The sequence below is a fragment of the Arvicanthis niloticus genome, chromosome 29 (genome assembly GCF_011762505.2).
Source record: "Arvicanthis niloticus isolate mArvNil1 chromosome 29, mArvNil1.pat.X, whole genome shotgun sequence".
In the NCBI taxonomy this organism is placed as follows: Eukaryota; Metazoa; Chordata; class Mammalia; order Rodentia; family Muridae; genus Arvicanthis; species Arvicanthis niloticus.
Window position 1 is genome coordinate 2712925 of NC_133437.1, and position 20451 is coordinate 2733375.

A 20451-nucleotide genomic window follows, 5' to 3' on the forward strand; every position below is an offset into this window, starting at 1 on the left:
TACCATAGAAGAAATGGAAGCACCTATCAAAGAAAATATTAAATCTAAGATACTCCTTATATAAAACATCCAGGAAGCTTGGGAAACTATGAAAAGACCAATGCTACAAATAATTGGACTAGAGGAAGGAGAAGAATCTCAAAAACCTAGAAAATATTTTCAAAAAAAAAAAAACATAGAAAAAAATTTTCTAACCTAAAGAATGAGGTGCCTGTAAAAGTACAAGAAACATACAAACAACAAATACAGTAGACTAGAAAAGAAAGTCCCCTCTCCAAATAATTATAAAAACACTAAACATACAGAACAAAGGAAGAATACTAAAAGCTATAAGGAAAAATGGCCAAGTAACATATAAATTTAGAATATAAGATATTCTATAATAAAGTCAAATTTAAACAATATCAATCTACAAATCTGGTCCTACAGAAGGTACTATAAGAACAAATCCAAACTAAGGAAGTTAGCTACACTCACAAAAATGCAGAAAATAATCTCACATCAGCAAAACCAAAGGAAGGGAAACATAAACACACCATTACTACCACCACCAATGAAGAAACAGAAATCAACAATCATTTCTCACTGAAATCTCTTGATATCAGAGGTCAACATTCTATATCCTCAAAACAAGGGCATACCAGTTTATAAAAGAAACACTACTACAGCTTAAGTCATGCCCTAACCCTCACACAAGGATACTTGATAGATGTATGTGCCAGCCCATGATGCTCACAACTAGCACTGGCTCATCCTTTCCCAGCATCAGTGAATAAGCAAGTAATCACTATGAACTGAAGGGCATTTCAAACTGATCCAAATGTAAAAAAAAAAAGCATAGGCTATGTGTCTGCACTGTGCTAAGTGGAAACTGATAGAACAGGGTGCATTTGAAGAAACCAAGGTCTGGCCATGTGAGTACAGAAGTGTTTTGTAATTCTAGTGTCTCACGTACCTCTGACAGCTATGAGAGTCATACTTGGCCCAAAGCCTCAATCACTGGGCTTAAAAGCAGTAGTGTTGTGTGTGACCTGATCATCCTTTCCACACCCTCAGTCCCAGCATGAGGAGTGCCACTCCTCACATGGGTACTTTTCACTCATAAAACTTGATGACATGTTCTTCATGGCATCCCATGGAGTCCTTCCTTCCCTGTCTGTGCCAAAGAAGTCAGATTTCTATTTCCCTGTCTCACCCAGCTCTCTCCCAGCATTCCTCACAGATGTCTCCTTAGTGAGTATTTTGCTCATCCAATTTCTTTCTTATATTTGCCTCTCAAAGGGTCTGGAATAATAACAAGTATCAGTGAGAAAACCCATTCTGCAACCACAGTTTTCCTAAGAACAAGAATGAATGTGTCACCCACTGACAGGACATGAACAAATCTAGTCAGTAGTGATTTGCAGATAGCTCAGCATCACTGGGCCAAAGGGTGAGTCCAAAAGCCCAGGTACTAGGCATATCTAACCCACCACAATGTTTAAATAGACATGTGACCTTACCAGTGACATGAATGTTGGGCCTTTAGTAATAACAGTTTCCATGAGAACTGCTTTTGTGTGTAATCCTGAGCTCTACAGTGTTACAGGGAGCCAGAAAGTGAGTGAATTTAGCAGTGATGGAAGCAACCCATGCTCACAATGGAAGCCTGTGCTGGGACACAAGAGGCGCTCATTAAATATTTGCTGGTTCAACTATCTGAACTAATAATGTATATGAATAAGCTTCATGTTAAATCTTTCAAGGTAAAGGGTTCTCTTTTTGGTGTAGGCCTTTGATGAGCTATTACAGTGCTGCTTGGTAGTAGCTTATAATGCCCTACATATCCTCTCTCTTGCCAGTCACCTTCACATCCAAGTTCTTAGAAATGGTTTCTAGGGCAGAAACAAGTTCTTGAACGGATTTCTCAATCTGTCGGCACTCGTGCCTGATGAACTGGATGTCGCCGGAAAGCTTCACAATGCTCGAATCACACCTAGGGTCAAGATGGAAATCTGTGTGAGATCAGCAGGCTTAAAAACTCTAAAATCTACAGTAGGATCTAGGCATTCACTTGACACGAAATTTCTCCAGGTCTTTGAATCACATGTTGTTGGCAGATATGAGAAGGGGCATGAAGAGACTGGGAGATGCTAGCTTGGTCACACTGGCTCAGTCACAGCACTGGGTTACTGTGGGAACACGATGGTGAGTGGACGGAAACTGAATTTCAGCTTCGCAAAATTGTCTTTTATTTTCCTTTCCTTCCTTCCATCATTCCTTTCTTTTTTATCTTATTTTCTTTTTTCCTTTTTTTCTTTTCTTTCTTTCTCTCTTTCTCTTTCTTTCTTTCTTTCTTTCTTTCTTTCTTTCTTTCTTTTCTCTCTCTCATTCTTGCTCTCTCTCTCTCACACACACAAATACACGCACACACAAACACACAGCAAGGTATTACTGTGTACCTCTGGCTGGCCTGAAACTTGCTATGTAGACCAGGCTGGCCCTGAACTAACATATATAAATGCCTTGCCTCCTCTGTGCTGAAATGTACCACCATGCCTGGCTAAACTGGATGATTTCTATAGATTCTATATGATTTATATAGATTCTATAGATTTTGGTGTCTGGGTAACCTATGGTTAGGCAATTATGGTACTTTTTTTTCTTTTCTCTATCAAGTTCTGAATCTACTTTCCTTTCTCAGCTGCCAACTGCCAATTTCCTTTTGGCTAGAAAAAAGTGTCTTAATCAAACAAAATTTTCTACTCTATCCTCAGAAACCAATGTCCAATTCTCTCAGCTTCTAACAAAGCTTCTCTTCCTGGACTGGTCTCAAATTGGTGTTGCCTCATGGAACAATGGCAATTCACAAGGCCACCTGAATGTACATTGGTCCTTAGGCAGCACTGAGTGTTTTAGGGAGGGAATTCTGGAGAGAGAGAGAGAGAGAGAGAGAGAGAGAGAGAGAGAGAGAGAGAGAGAGAGAGAGAGAGAGAGAGAATGGCAGAGAAGAAAACACAGAACCGCCCATCTCTCTACTGTGTCTCTTGGAGTTGTTAGCTGCTGCCTTAAGGATCAGTTTCAGCTGTTGCTCCTGTTCGAATGAATGTGAGGACAGAGGACCAAGACACTGCTCTTCTGTAAGGCTGAGCTCCACAACCCTCTCAGACAGTTGTCATTCTATAAAGTAACAAATGCAAGCCATTTACTAGTCATGCCAAATAATATAAATATCTTCGGACCACTAATAGTTTGTAAACCCCAGAACTGAATTTTTAAAAGACCTTTGGAACCAAAAGTTAAGGTAGTAATCTTGCCTAGCATTCTGTGATGAGAGGCTATGGTTGGTATATAGGAGGCTGTGGGAGACAAAATTAGGAGCCAGTCTGATCAAGAACAAGAACAATATGCTATACACCTATGTCATGGTCAAAACACTGCTGTACAGAGTTGTGAAGAGAATCAACAGTTGTTGTAATGGCAGCTCAGTTGTTGATTTGTTAGAGTGAATGCTCTCATGTGAATCCATGGGTTGAGACCATGCAACCCACAAGACTACGCAGGAGTTGCTGCTGCTTCCACTACTTCCTGTCCTCTTCTGCCACCCTCTGGGAAAGCTGGTGTGCTCAAGGTAGGCTGTTGACTTAAGAAGCTGGTGTCAAATAGACCAAGCTTTGAGCCTTACCTCTGCTACTTCTTAGATTTGTGATCTGAAATGAGTTTCTTAACACTTAACGAGTTTTGATTTTCTACACTGAAAATGAAGTCATTCAGGGGCCAATGATGCTAAACTGATGTATTGTAACTGATGCATAATTTTTACCCCACAGTACTAGGAGATGCTAGACCCATTAGCAAATGTGTGCATGTCCCCTGCTCAACCTCCAGGACTCTAAGTAGCTCTCCCAATAGTATTACTTACCAAAGCTATTTAAGGACAGAAAGGGGGTGATGAGTGTGAATTATTTAGACAGTTCTTGGCACTCTGAGAACATTGACATGGGAGTGGCAACTTTATTTATCTATCTAACAATGGCCCTAATACTATATATGCTGAAATTCAAGGTTGACCAGAGGCTTCTGAGAGCAGTGCTTTCTATTCCCTGGGCTTGTTCTTTGTGTCCACCCCTTTCTAGAATAATTTTACCAGGTTGTCTGTGGCTGGCTGCCTCTGTAGACATATAACCCACAGATATGAGTGCTGGCTGTGTACTCTCTTACTACAGGAGATATTTATTTCTAAAATAAGTTACTTCAAAAGCCATAGTAGACTGGAATTGCTGGCTTTTTACACTTGCCATTTCAACTGTAGAGAGTGTCTGTTGTCCATACTGCCCCGAGGTGGTGGGGAGATGAAATAAATTTATATATCTGCTCCTTTGGCATTTCTGTAAACATTTTGCTCTTCTAAAATGTCAAATTGTATGGTACTTGAATTGTGTTGTCTAACTGGAATTTTTACAATTATTGCATTTTCATTACACAGCATGGCACCACCATCCCATTGTTCCTTTAGTTATTTCTTGGTTGGTCAGATTTTTTTTTTTTCTGATTTTAATAGGAGAGCTCAAGTGTACATGGATACTTAAGATTTTAAAGGAAGCTGTCTGTTGTCATATACATGGAAGAATGACTTAAGATAGTATTTTTCTTCCATTCTTATTTGTCTAGAAGGTCTAAGATGTACCTTCTTCTGATGGAGCCCATCTCCTCGTCTGTGGAAAGGTGACTTGGCTAAGACTTTCTGTCTTCCATCCAAATCTGGTAGGTAGCTCTCCATTCTCCTTGGGAACATTCTACATTCATGTAACTTAACTACATAGTTATAGTTAAAAATTTATTTTACTCTATCACTGGGTTTAATTTATTAAGTCACACTTTGCCATAGAGTAAATAACTAAGAAAATTACAAATAATATAGGAGTAAAATCAAGCTGCTTCGAGCATCTCATGGATCTTAGTAAGGTATCTTCCACATGTGAGTCCTGTACAGTGGGACCTGACCCTGCCTCTCCCTACTCTCTCTAGAGACAAAGCTGGATGTCTTTAGAGAACTGTCCCATAACCCTTTGCTTTTGATACAGAGATTTAAAAGTGTTGTGATTAAGCTTCCCAAGGCCTTGGGAAGAGGAACACATCCTTTTCTGTTTTAGAAGTCTAAAACTCGCTGGTATCTCTCCTGTTAATGGGTTCACATTTTAAAGAGAAGAATAACTTCATTGCAGATTTATGTGAGAAAAGAATTTATGTGTCACCTTTGGACAGGGTCACATATAAATTCACAAATTTCTCATTTCTCTCAATTTCTTTGAAACTGGAAGACTTTTGGTTTGTCTTGATTTCTATTTCTGGTAATTCTGATCATGAAGTATATTCTTCAGCCTTTTTGTCTAGCTATCTGTCTGTCTGTTGGTCTATCTATCATCTATCTATCTATCTATCTATGTATCTATCTATCTATCTATCTACTCTCTATCCATCCATTTATCCATCCATCCATCCACCCATCCAGCAAAGAATTCTTTAGTTAGGAGAAAACCACTAACCAACACCTGTGACAAACTCCACATTATATTAAAAGTGAAAGATTTTTTCCTTTTAAGTTTTTTTTTTCTGTTAGCACTGAGATATCTTGAAGGAGAAGTGAGCAAATTGTCTTCATTCTGTCCTGTATAGACAGAAGTGCTCTCTCTCAACTTTTATTCTAAATGTACATGATTATTGCTTTTAATCATAAATCAACATGGCTTGTCATTTTTTAAAATACAAGTTTGCTTTGTAGTCCTAATGAAGCAAGCATGGCGATGGGTTGGCTCCTGGCTGCTGCTGCTGCTACACATTGTAAGCTATGACCCTCCCTGTGGGGGCTCCATGCACACTCATCTTTATCTGTTTTGTACTCAAGATCAATCTGCTGGAGGAGAGATATCAAAGGGAGGCGGTGCCACAGTGAGAAACTCACTTCAAAGGAAGTATGAGCTTTTAAACTACCAATATATTGGGGTGGGGGAGAAGTGAAAATCCAAGGAATTAGAACTTTAATTATTAAGTATTAACTTAAATATTAGGGGTGATTTATGAAACAGTAAAGTGCTTGCTAAGAATTATGTTAAAATAATTAACTTAATTTCTCTTATGGCAAAATGCTAATTAGAATTTAAATTACTGCACTGAAAGGCAATAATTAAGATGCCTTGGCTTGTCTAGTAGTCATTCTTTTTCTGGCAAAAAAAAACACAGAAAAGAGGCAGGAGAGGGAGGGCAAATCTAAGTCTGACAAATTCTAGCCAGAGATCGTCTCAGATAACCAAATAACTTCAGAGTTTGCCACAGATATTAGACATTTCAAGGAGAAACAAGACCTTGCCCTGAGGGAACTACATAAGATTGAGGATGAAGGCTTGGAAAGTATTGGAGATGGTGGCAGTACTGGCAAGAACTTGTACATCCAGGTTCTTGAGAGGAGCAAGTGGGAAATTAGTAGTTTCAGCTCTTCTTCGTAATCCAGCAGGATTCTGTCTCAACACATGGAGAGAGACACAGAGAGAAACAAAAGACATAAAGAAACAAAGACATAAAGGAAGAGAGGAAGAGGGCGATGGAGAGGAACAGAGCTCAGTAGTAGATAGAGAATGTGGTTAGTCTTGGACTAACCACAGTTAGTCCAGTTAGGACTGGGAACAGTCCTGGGATTGACTCCTGCACCAAAAAATATTTTAAAATAAATTGAATTGGAGCAAAGGAAAAAGAACATCACATCTTCTTGTTGTTGTTCTTTTGATTTTGATCTCTGAGTTACTTTTTAAAAAACTGTTGTGTGTATATGTCAGTGTGTGTATATGTGTGTGTGTGTCTCTCTCTCTCGCTCGCTCACTCTGTGTGTGTGTGTGTATGTGTGTGTGTCAGTATGACATGTGCCAACCCTCACCTGTGAAGATTAAAAAATCACTTTCCCCTTCCACTCTGGGTTTGGGGATTGAATTTAGGTCTCCAGGCTTACTCTGAAAACACTTGTACCCACTGGACCATCTCCCAGGCCCTTAGCTACTGTGAATCATTTTGTTCTTTGCCTTATATACAAAATAGAATTTATAAGAAAGAAATAACAACCATTTAAATGTTATCAGTACACTACCAAACTGAACCAAATCATATTTCATTCAAAAGGAAGTATTTGTTGCTTAGGTTTTTCAAAAAGAAATATTAAGTAAGGCCATAGGTTCATTCCTGTTTATCTTATGTTTTTGTATAACCCACCCAAATCTAAAATTTTTTGCATGTATCAGATATCATCTAATAAGTAAAGAATGATATGTAATATTGTATTTATTTACTAAGTCTCTGGATTATCAGTTAATTGTTCTCTGATGACTTCCTAAGCATAAGAATTATTTATTAATAACCTAAACAGTATTGAATATTTAGGGGAGCAACACTTCAGAACTCTAGACTCTTTTCTAGTACCACTAAGTTATTTGTGTTGGAGGACAACAAAAATCCAGGCCTCCTCCCCTACTTCTACCCCTCCAGCTTCCCCTGTGAGCTACCTTGCTTATTGCCTAAGACCCTACAGGCTGCTCAGATGGGACATTTTTGAGACTAAGGCAACTTCTACTTATTTGTCTCACCTGCCTCTCATGTCATAATTTGTTCCTCTGCTGAGTAATGGGGGGCTGGCAGGTATTTAACCAGATCCCAGATCAAAATTTTGGGTGTTTCCTAAAAACTTTGACATGTATTGCTCCATCCTAATTAATGTTGATTCATGTAGCAATCCTATAGATTCTATTTTCCCATGTCTGTCTCTGCACTGAACAGCCATGGCTAATGACTTAGTTCAGGCCCTACCCACCTTTACCCTGAGATGCTGCTATAGAATGCCTCTAATTTCTATACCCTCTTTCTATTTGCACCACCAATTCAGTTATGATTAGAATGCCATTACCTTATCTAAAATCCTCTTACAGCTATTTATAGCCTGTCATATGAAGTTCAAACACATTACTTTGGCCCACAAGGTTCCTCATTTTCAGTTTGTATTGTTATCTTTGGCATTATCTCCCATCTTTCCTTGAATGCGTATGCCAAAATATCATAACTGGAACACTCTTTCCATGAGCAGACTTGGGACCTGCGCAGCAGACCTTCCCTTTACTCTTCTCCACACATTTCCCTCGTGTGTGAAGTGTCTTTCCCACCTCTCTTGGCTTATTACTACAAATACTTCAGAGCCTGTCCTGAGTCTTGCCTCCTTGAGCGGCCTCTTCTGCTCAGTCTGGTTTGAACATTGCCGCGGGACACCAGGCTTTTAGGACAGTATTATGCTCATTGCTGGCAAGCTGTTGACAGAGCTGGTTTTGCCTGGTGGGCAGTGAAGAGCTACTGAGAAGATATTATAAAAGATATTATCATCAAACCTTTTTCTGTTTGGTTGATTTGTATGTAATCACTGCATACTTTAAGCACTTTGTTTCTTGGAAATAAAATAAAAATAAAATAAAATCACTACCACAGGTAGTGATTTTGTCTTTATGTGGGTGTTCTGAGTATAACTGTTGGCATCTGGGCGGCAGAAGGCTATAAAGACAAGACTCTGGTAACTTCCAGTAGGAAAAAAAATGAGTATTCTATGTAAGGGTTCATGGAACTGATAGCAAGCATCAGATTTTTCAACTTTATGAGACACTTTCTCAATTACAGGTTACCTACTTAGCTTGATGTAAATTGATGGTTCACTTTATAAAACGTACAATTCGGAGAGCTATCCAGTAGCCAACGGCTAGCTGACAAACCTGAGTTAAACATGCTTCTTACCTGGCTACTCTTCCCCGAAGGTCTCCAACTCCTTGTATGTGTTTGATGTTTAGATCCTGCACTGCAAAGTTAGTTCCTGTGGCCACCTGATCTCGGATTCTTATTTGGTCTTCTAGGAGCTGTAATTTGGGGATAAGACCATCATTAATCTCCAAATACTCATGATAAGGGAACTCTATAAAATCCATATCAAACTAGTTAAACAGATGGGATGAGAGGGAGAGGGATGGGAGAGAGAGAGAGAGAGAGAGAGGGAGAGAGAGAGAGAGGAGGAAGAGGAGGAGGAGGAGGAGGAGGAGGAGGAGGAGGAGGAGGAGGAGGAGGAGGAGGAGGAGGAGGAGAAAGAGGGAAGGAAGGATTGAATCTTGCTTTAAATGAGGGAAACTGATGCAGTTTCAGTTGAATGCTGCCAGGGGCAAATGAGCTCTCACTAATTTTTGAACACTAGCCAGAAAGCCAGGCTTTATGTGGAATCTCTCAATTTAAAAATATTGGCATTGACTATGTAAGTCAGTACGGCAGTTCTTCACCTCAAGATCCAGCTATATCAGTCTTGGGCATGTACCCAAAGAACTCTACATTCTACCACAGAGACACTTGCTCATCCATGTTCTTTGCTCCTTTATTCATAATAGCCAGAAAGAGGAAACAGCCTCAATGAATGGATAGTGAATATGTGGTACCTTTACAAAATGGAATATTGTTCAGGTGCTAAATAAAAAACAAAATCATGAAATTATCAGGTACATAGATGGAACCAACTCAGCCCCCAAAAGACACGTATATACGTATTCTCTTATATGTGGAGAGTAGCTTTTAAATATTCATTAGGCACGTGACAATCCATATAACCCAGTTTAGGGATAAAGAAAGGGTCTAGGGAGTCTTGGAAAACCTCTCAAGGAAGAGAAAGTGTATAGTTATGGAGAGATGTGGCAGAGACTGGCACAGGAGTGTTAGATAGGAAGAAGGAGGCAAAAAGGGTTAGGAAGAAAATTTGGGGGTGGGGCAAATAACACCAAGGGCCATCTGAGGCTCATATGGAAACCTAGTAGACTGGAAGCTTCTTAAAATGTACACACATAGGAAAAAAGTGTAAACAGAGTTACCAAACAATGGAGGAGACAAAACCCAAACTAGACATCATTTTGCAGAGGGTCTACTGTATATTTTATAGTGATTATAAAAGACTTGTGTTATATGTGCCTTCAGATTTTATTCCTAGCAGTCACATCTCAAGTGTAGCCTGTCATTTCCCTGTAGTGGCAAGTTGGTGTGCAGGAAATAGTAGGTTTAAAAGCATCTTACACCAATTTGTAGCTATTAACTTAAAATAAAAAATATGCCTATCTAGTAAAATCATGTTTTAGTTGACAACTTCAGTGGATGCTGACAAAATGTTTAGTTGAGAAAAAAGGCACAGTACTTTGGGAAAAAAAAAAACAAGTTCGAGTTTGGTTACATCTGAAAAATGCCTGAACTGTGCTTAAATATGATGAACTTTACAAGTCAAAAGGAGTTTTTAAAAAGTGAGCGCTAGGAATGGAAAAGACTTTCTATAAACAGATTTTCCCCATTTCTGAAGCTGGTGGATTGGGACAATCTAGGAGCACAGAAAACCTGAACATCAGACATGGACTAGAGGAAGCCTCTGGAGAAGGATGATCAGTTTCTGTAAGGCTGTGGTCACCACATGCCCTTGAGTATATGGGCAGCACAAACTGGACTCGAATAGGGTTCAAACTTTTTAAAAAGGGGGTTGAAATGTTGGGGTGAGACAAGGAAGGGGAGTAGATAAGGAAAGATGTGTGGGGAGAAATGTGAGTGAATAAAAATTGATTGTATGTATGAAACTAAAAATTTAATAAAATAGTGTGTATGTTTTTAAAGGTAAGCATTAAAGCATTTTGGTGTTGTCTTTTGAATTGCTTCTCCTTCAGCAAAGACCAGAGATGAGCCAGGTGTGGTGTGTATACCTTTAATCCAGCCTGAATCCCAACGCTCTGGAGGCAAAGGCAGGGAGATTCCTGTGAGTTTGCAGCCAGCTTGGTCTACATAGAGAGTTCTAGAACAGTCAGTGTGACATAGTGAGACTGCCTCAAAAAAAATCAACCAACCAACCAACCAACCAACCAACCAACCAACCAACCAACTAACAACAGAGATAAGGGAACCAGCTCTGCTCAGTATGGAGTATTTTCTAGGACAAAACAAACTAAATCAGTGTAGCAAGACATATTGCAATTTTAGGATAATGTAGCATTGTCCTGTACTGTCACATAGCAATGTATTTTGTAACCCTGGGAAAGAGATAGTTACACTGAGACATGGGTGTTCATGTGTGCATACATGTGTGCATGTGTGTGTGTGTGTGTGTGTGTGTGTGTGTGTAGGAGGTGGATGTGTGTAGGGTGTGTAGGGGTGAATGTTTGTAAGGTGTATGTGTGTGTGTAGGGTGTGTCTGAAGGGGTGGATGTGTATAGGGTGTGTGTGGGTGTGGGTGTAATGTGGATGTATGTAGGGTGTGTGGGGGGAGGTGGATGTTTGTAGGGTGTGTGTATGTGTCTGTGTGTGTGTTGCACATTAGGGTAGGATCATGACAAAAACTACTTTTTAGTTGCAATGTAGAATACTTAAATGTTTACCTTTATATAAAACCATGTAAATGCACTTTTAAAACAATTAAGCTATAAAAGCACAAGGAGACATGACAAATGTCATTGCCAAGGGTTTCACTGATGTCAGGAAGCCAGCATGTGCCTCTGTGTGAGGCTGGACTGCACAGGTCTTTTCATCTTTGTGTGCTGGGGCACCATGATGGTTGGTTGAAATCATAGTGGAAATACTAATAACAAAAATGGAGTCAAGCAGGCCCAGGGCATATGGAGAGCTTATTGTTAAATGTTTAATAATGTGCCCCAGGCTACCATCTTTACTATATAAAAGAGCTTATCATATTGAACATAATTAAAAAGTGCTAAACCCCCCAAAGATATATTAGCAAATGACAGAGGAAATACAAATTATCATAGGCAGATTAACAAGTGGATTTAACATCTTCAAGAAAAATAAAACAACCCAGCACTTCATTTCTGTACATCAGCAAGGACTGAAATAATAAATCTCAATGTTGGCTCAGTGTAAAACATGTCACATAACACTAATGGAGTGTAAATTAGTGCAGTGCTTCGGAAGCCAGTTTAGCAACGTATATCAGGAGGTTTTATAGTGTCGACACCCGACTAATTCCATTTCCAAGAATATATATTGTAGGAGTAACTCTATACACAAGGATATTTCAATATTAAGAAAATAATTAAGCATGATCTATATACTTATGTAAAGAGATTTTTGTGATGTGAGTTTACTTTATGCTAAAGATTGTGTTGAATTGATAGTCTGTCTCCTAAGTGGGATGCTTGGAAAGACTAGAGGGAGTTTCTCTGGGTGTTTGTAGACACAGCCATTTGCTGGTAGGATTGGGAGAATATTTTCCCAGGTTTCAAATTTTCTTCCTGAACTTCCAAATAAATTATGATGAAGAAACATTGCTTTTAGTAACTAGGGAAAATTCCCTGAAATAAAGCATAAAAATTTCCTTTACTGAGTTAAAAATAATTTAATTTTAAAACTTACAGTGAATTCCTGGTTAGAAACCTTTTGTTTGTCTAGGTTTGGTGGTACATGCCTGTAACCCCAGTATTTGGAATGCAAAGGCCAAGAGTCACAGGTTTGAGGTCAGCATGTCTCAAAAAATCTATTTGACTTTTAAAAGGGCCAAGCTACTCACTCTGCTGCTGCAGTTGTGGTGAGATACCCCTCCACCAACTCTTTCAAGGAATTGAGTTAAGTATTATTTCATATTTCAGTATCTTTTTAGGTACAAAATGCAAATGGACTAGCTGGGCTGATGAGTCCAGCTTCCTTTAAAATACTGGAATAGCATCCATAATGTTCTTTAACTGAGGTTTCTTTTCTTCCTTTCTTTTTTTCTTTTTTTCTTTTTAACCAATGCTAGCCTAGTAGTTTCTGCTTTGCAATATTTAATTAGATTATCTTAAAACTTTGAATGCATTTTTTGTGGTCCTGGGGATCAGTGTCAAGACCTGCACATGCTAGGCAAGTGTTCTACCACCAAACTATACCTTCAGCTTTTGATTTTGCAAGACAAGGTCTCACAATGTAGCACAGGCTGTCCTGGAGCGTGTGATTCCCCTGTATCTTGCCTCCAGCTGCTGAGGTTACAGGCGTGTGTCAACGTGGGAGGAATGGAAACAGTGTTCACACATTCAGTTTTATGACTTCATGGGGTGTTTTACATTTTCTCCATCCTCTCGGTTGCATTGTGAAGTCCACTAGACCTACACACAACGATCAAACTTACACGAGCTCATGAACCACTGTACTGAGTTAACCCCATGTGTGCTGTCTGGTTTTCTTTCTATTAAAAAAAAAAAAAAACCTGTCCCAAAATTTCCCTGGTATTTGATGAGGGGAAGCACAGCACAGGACATTGTTGTCAGGTTTCATGGCTACACAAGTTCTGAACTTTTGCCTGAAGTGCACTCTCTGGATCCCTTGCCCAAAGCTATCTGTGTAGACTCGTGATATGTGAATACGCTCAGAACTATGAACAAAAGGCCTGTTAATTGACATGTGTTTTATTTAATGTAGGTATTTTCTTTGATAAGAAACTTTATATTTTTTTAACATATTAAAAATCACTTTTAGACAAAGCTTCCCAGAGAATTCCTGTCTCAAAAACAAAACAAAATGCATTTTTTTTGGCCTGATGTGTGACTTAGCAGTGAACTAAACCACATCTAAGCCACATGGAAGGAAAACAAACAGACATATAGTCTCACACTAAGTTGTGACAGCTATGGATAAAAATAAAGTTTAAGGGATGCTGAAAGGATTGAGACGGGGAGGGGATGATTCCGGTGTGAGGAAAGTGCTATCGAACAGGGGAGCATTTGCTCAGGAACTTCAAGAAAATACAGAACATTCATAGGGCTGTCTCCAGGAAGACAGTCTGACCACAGTGAATAGCAATGCCTAGCGGGGATGCTGGCATGGCCAGAAAGAAGACAAGACTGAGCGGCAGGCCATTGTAGGGTTCATTTTGTTGATGCATACACAAACCTCTACTTCAACTTATGTCAGCCTTACAGACCTAGACTAATAAAACCCCTGAGCACAGTATTTGGCATATCAAACCATTTTCTTTACTGTCTCAAAAAAGAGTTGTACAGTATTTTCTAAGAAAGTTTTGTTTTCATTACTTTTGACCATAGGGAACTGTCCAACGTCTAACTCTTTCTCTGGGGCAGCAGCAGCACATTTCTAACTGAACATGATTTTGATGATCAGAATTCTTTGTTGGGTGGTGATGGCAAAACATGGAAACAGATGTACCTCAATGTTTTGGTTGAGTTTCTTGACGATGCTGGTGATGGTCTGTATGTGACTTTCTAGTAACTTCCTGGCAAGAGATTCTTCTTTTCGAAAGCCCTGGCTTCCCTGGAGGCAAGCCGAGATGTCCTCCTTGATGCGGAAGGCCTGCTCAAGGAGAAAGGCTATGGTGCGCTCCTGGTTATTCAGCCTGTCTTCTAGCTGACTTGTCTGGTTGCTTGGCATGGCAGGCAGAAAGGGGCAAGCCCTGGTCAGAAGAAGGACACAGCATAGTGTTATAAGAGTGAGCACAGGTCTGTCTTAGTCACTGTTCAATTGCTAGAAAAACACCATGGCCAAGACAACAAAAGAAAGCATTTAATTGTTCTCTTGCTCACAGTGTCAGAGGTTCAGTTCATTATCATCATGGTGGGGAGTGTGGCAGTGTGCAGGTGTGAAGTAGCTGAGAGCTTTACATCCTGATTCACAAGCCGCAGGCAGAGAAATTGGGCCCAGTGTATGCTTTTGAAACCTCAAAATTACACCTCTTAATCCAGTGGTTCTCAACCTTCCTAATCCTGCAACCTTTTAATACAGTTCCTCATATTGAGGTGACTCCCAACAATAAAATTATTTTGTTTCTCCTTCCTAACTGTAATTTTGCTACTGTTATAAATCTTAATGTAAATATCTGATGTGCAGGATATCTGATATGCAGCCCAAATGGGATTGCCAAAGGTTGAGAACCACTGCCCTAATCTTTTCTAAGCAGTTTATCAGCTGGGGACTAAGTGTATATGAGTCTATGGGAGCTGTTTTCATTCAAAGCAAGACACTAGGAACCTGAACTCATTTTCTTACTGCTACTTTTTTGTTCTCTTTCCTGTGTCCTTTACAATATTCAAATGCTTGATTTGTGTCACATCTAAGGAATAGATGAGACTATGCCTTGGAATTGTATCTTCTCATAGTTCTTAAGCTGGAGTTATTTCATATACAGTGATGACAAATTGTAAATCCAAAATGGTAATAGTTGGAAAGGAATTAAGGAATTAAGGAAGACGAGAGAAGCCTTCTTCAATGACATATGTCTTTATATACCCTTGTATACAAATTCTATTTAAACCTAAAAAAATACTAAGTTCTTATATATAACTTTAAAAATGCCAAACTGAGGACCTGGGAGATCACCCAGTAGGTAAAATGCCAGCTGTGCAAGCATGAGTATATGAGTCCATATCCCTAGAACCCCCACACAAGACCAGGCACAGCAGGGTACACCTGTGACTTTGGCCCTGGGGGAATAGAGGCAGGTAGATCCCAGCAAGCTTAGCCAACTTGATGAGCTCTGTGTTCAGTGAGAGACTCTCTCTCTCTCTCTCTCTCTCTCTCTCTCTCTCTCTCTCTCTATATATATATATATATATATATATATATATATACAGGAGGAATATTGAGAAAGATACCTCTGTCCAACACATTCTCTCCTCTCTCTCTCTCTCTCTCTCTCTCTCTCTCTCTCTCTCTCTCTCTCTCTCACACACACACACACACACACACAATACATGACTGTTTACAGAGTTTCTATAAAGATTTGTCTTGAAATAAGTAAAATGGCCACCCCAAAAGAATTTTATAGCCAAACAAAATTGGACAACATTGTATACAATATCTTTCTCTTGCTGACTTATAGAATAGATAAATAACTGCCTGATGTCATTCTAGACACATGGCCAATGCACTTGATTATTTTATCCCTGAGTACAGGTCATTGCCCACACTCTTGAGGATTTCTGACCTCTTTAAAGACTACAATTTCATTAAATTTACGTAGAAGAATTATGTTAACATTCAACTAGTTTGCAATACTATTAAATTTCCTGGGGACATTCATTTTGCTGGGGTCCAGTAAGAGAGCCTTTTTTCCTTGGGACTTAGTTTAACACACAGAGCTTCTACAAGAGCACTCATTAGAAAAGTGTATTTCAGTGTGAGCACTGATGAGTTCTGAAGACTTCAGAAATTAGCTAGTGCTGTATACAGGTGTGCATGGTAGGTACTCCAAAAAACGACATAAGCAAATAGGGATCTGGGCTGTGTAAGCAGAGGTCTAGAGGGGGCTGGCCCAGCAGTGGCATAGGCTGGCTCCTTGGAGCCCTCACCACCATGGAGTCTACATTTACCTGCAGCCTGAAGGTACTTGTACCACCTTGACGTACTATGTCTATCTTTCAAACAGAAGAAGAGCACAAAAACATTAAGATGCTTACTAGGTGAGCTTGTCTAGCCTTCCTTTTTAAAATGAGAGCATCCTGGAGGATTCATCATGGCACCCTGTCTCTCACTGGTTGCAACTATGGCGTATGGACAGATTTTGTGATTTCAAAACAGTTTATGTGACTGTGAAAAGACTGATGAAGCAGGCAGCCTGGAACCGAGGGCCTCCTCTAGCAATGTGCTAGTGAGATTATGCACTTTAAGAGAGATCTCCCAGCCTTTGGATAACAGCCGTCTATAACCTTGTGAGGCCAGCTGCGCCCAAATCACCTAGGAAGCCACTCTACACTGCCAATCCACAGAAACTGTGGGGAAGTATTTGGTGTTTTATGCTGCTGTATTTTGACAGACTTTGTTACATGGCAGTAGATAAGAAACAGTGACGTTGATGTATCTGAAGCATTGGTGGCCTGAGATTAAGGCGGTGGTTCTGGATACAAGGGGAGGACAAGCATCATAGAGGTTAAGCATCCAGAAGTTAGAGAAATTGAAAATGAACTTGGGAAATGCAGTTATTTTACAGGTTCTAATCTGTGTTTAGTGAACAATGATTTCTTTAATCAAACTTGCAATTAAAAATACTAGATGTAGGGAAAAATAAATGAGATAGTGATATATATATATATATATATATATCACTATCATTAATATATATATATATATATATATATATATATATATATCCCATTGGTTAGACTGAGATGTATCTAGAAATAGAGCATTGGCATTGGATGTTATCTGAAAATTTATCGATAGTTGCCAATTTGGGGAGGACAGTGTGATCAGATGATGTGATGTGTGTCTTATTTGTGCATGCATATGTGTTATGGAGAGAAGACATTTTCAGCATTGTTGAGTTTGAGCTAGGGGTTAACCAGACCACATTTCCCAGCAACCTTATAGATACCAGGTGCTTATAGGCACTCTACTGGAATTGTCTGTCAGCCAGAGATTTACAGTGTAAGATGCTTACTTACAGTAGGTATCTATGAAAGGGGGAGAAGAAGCTGTTGCAGATACTGTGGTCTGAGCAGAGGTTATATGCTGACATTCTCACAAACATCACTTACATAGAAAAGAACTGAATTATCCATCTTGACCCCACTCTACCCTACTGTCCACCTGAGCCTCTATTTTATCTCATTGTCAACCTCAGCTCTATCCAATCCTGGATGTTTCCTGCCGTTGACTAGAGGCCTAGGGCCTGGCATATGATTTGGAGGAATCTGGAATCTCTGGAACAGCATTGGTTTAATGGAAAATGTCTTCCCTTCTGCCCAGGAGTCCTAGCAACTGCAGAATCACTGGTGAGGCTGCCCCTAGACCACAGAATTCTATTCTTGGCTCTAGATGGGGCTTCAGGGGCCACAAACAGCATTAGCCATCTTGAGAACTCGAAACTTTAAAAGAAGAACAACATCAAGAACTAATGTGACTCCTGCCAGGTCCTAAAGGAACCCCGATTCCCCTAAAAGGCCGTGGGTCACCTTGAGATGACAGTTTTTGCTCTGCTCAAGCCGGACTATAGGAGCAGCAATTCTCAGGAACCAGAAAAATGGGAGTCGGCCTGCTAGAGAGAACTGATTCCCTTGACTACACGTGTGCTTACAATCAAAGCCCACGTTAGCCTCCAGACTCCTTCAGTATCTGTTCCCACATATCTGGTTTCAAAGTCCACACTAGCATTCTGGCCCTTCTCATCTACCCATAACCACTCCACAGGTTCCTCTCCTGTCAGCTACATTCTTCTGCTTCTTTTTCTCTCTGCTCTGGACTCTTCCAGATTCTCTCTCTCTCTCTCTCTCTCTCTCTCTCTCTCTCTCTCTCCCTCCCTCCCTCCCTCCCTCCCTCCCTCTCTTCCTCCCTCCCTGAGAGAGCATGTCAGTGGTTTTCACTGGTTCAGTCTTACAACCAAGACAGCTGACAGAGGGTCGGACAGAGGTTGCCTGTGTTTCCCACCTCTAGGCTTATTGTATGAGACAGACATATGACAAATATATGAAGCATATGAAAATCTTGTCTCACCAGGACTATATGTAATAAACAAAGCATGTCTGTGATACAAAAAAAAAGAAGGTAGATCATATGTAAACAATCTACAAAGGACCAGAATTCAGCAGGCACATGTGTCTTTTACCTTCCACTGGTGGGAATACTATTTTCTCTTTTTATTTCTGTCATGATTCACTTGTCTAATTCATTGTTCAGAGACACAAGAACATGAAAATCTCATTAGGTATGCCTTAGATCTGAACCCATAACAAACTTCCTGGATCTGTGTGTTCCAGCCCTGGGATTACAGACTTCTGACACCACACCTGGCTTTCATTTGTTGTGGGTGCTGGGAATCTGACCTCTGGGGCCCACTAGTTGATCTTCTCAGCCCCTAGGGTGATTTTTTGTCTAAACTGTAAATGACAGCACTTACCCACTTAAAATTCCCCCCATCTTGCCTTTCTATTCTCAGAGAGTAAGAACCCCGATCATATCTCTTACCCAATTCCTATCATCCCTGGTTTTCCTGGGTTTCCTCTGACACAAGCTATCTTTTTCACTGAGAGCCATGCCACCTCCAGATCCTTCTGCTGCATGTGATTTTGTACAGATATTGAATGGCTGCTCCTGGCCATAGCTAGGTTTTAACACCAGTTTTCCGAGTTCGGACTCCTTTCTGCTCAGTTACTATCATGATACCACAGTTCATCTTCTCCAAAAAACTTCATAAACTTATCTTACTTACCTTTCATTGGGCTTACCTTTTTTCTTTTAAACACAGATATTTTTATTTTTATTTTATGTGTATGAACATGTTTGCCTTCATGTATGGCTGTGCACCATGTATATGGAGTGTTTGTGGAGGCCAGAAGAGTGTTGGATCTTCTGGAACTGAAGTTACAGATGGTTGTTGGCTGTCATATGGGTGCTTGGAATTGAGTGTGGGTCCTCTGCAAAGCAACAATCTCTCTCTCCAGCCACTTCATTTATTGTCTGTCCTCTGTCACTAGAAATGAATCCTCTTACTTTCCACAGTATCTTCACCACCGAGAAGGACACATGGTACATAGTAGGAGATTAAGTAATTATAGTTGACTAATTTCCATGTTCTGTTAAGGCTCAGTAGAAAACTATAAAGTTGCAGGTCAGTCCAGAGCAAAATAAAACAGCCCTGGCTCGGGCAGCACTGTTCCTTCCTATTGCCTGTACATCCAAGAGAAAGAAGAAGGCTGTGCTAAGGGCTTTCATTAGTCAGATTCAACCTACTACTCATTGGACTCAAAATGTTCTCCTGGAAAATTACCAAATGGAATATATGCGCATTCCTCTAAAACTGTACCACACCGACAGTACTCCCCTGTATCAGGTGTGTGTCAGAGACAGAGTGGGAGGAGATGCCAGGGCTGCTGATGGGGTTGTGTAGCCTAGCAGTGATTTGCTCATTAACTTCTTTGAGCTAATGCTTTTTGAGGTCATTAGGCAATCTGCTACCTGGGTTGCCAAAAAAAAAAAAAAAAAGTTCTCTCTAGTTTTCAGTTTCAGACAGATGCTTATAAATGATACTATCAAGCACCCCACTAAGATTATTTTCTTAGGTGTTTTCATCATTTCGGACATTGTTGAGTACATTCCTCAAGACCGTCACATGCTTCTTTGCAATGTAGTTCATGTGCCTGTTCCTTGTGTCCTCTATGTTGGCCTCATTCTTTTAGGCTGAGGTATTTGAGGTTTGGGTAGAAACATGTGAAACAATTCTAGGAAAGAAAATTTGCTTCGAGGATCTTGACCTCAAGGGGGAGGATGAACATAAGGAAACATCCTTTTCTTCTGTGTTCATGCTGTGTGGTGCATGGAACTGTTGAACTTATGAGCACAAAACAAAAGGAAACTCTGGACAAAGGACAGAAAACACCTGGCTGCTTGATGATTTTGTTAGGCCACCAAAGTAAGCAAACTCTCGATTTCATTGCTGTCATTATATAGGCTAATTTA

At 40.0% G+C, this 20451-nt stretch overlaps 1 protein-coding gene across 2 annotated transcripts in view; it reads right to left on the bottom strand.

Moving 5' to 3' along the window:
• The window catches only part of Fam81b (family with sequence similarity 81 member B), a 58665-nt gene that overhangs the window by 25453 nt on the left and 12761 nt on the right, over positions 1-20451 (bottom strand). For both annotated transcript variants that reach the window (XM_076927039.1, XM_076927040.1), the window contains 3 exons: positions 14212-14455; positions 8794-8912; positions 1846-1975 (listed from right to left, as the gene is read on the bottom strand). In XM_076927039.1, coding sequence (XP_076783154.1) covers positions 1846-1975; positions 8794-8912; positions 14212-14455 — 493 coding nt within the window. The remainder of the gene's footprint in view (positions 1-1845; positions 1976-8793; positions 8913-14211; positions 14456-20451) is intronic.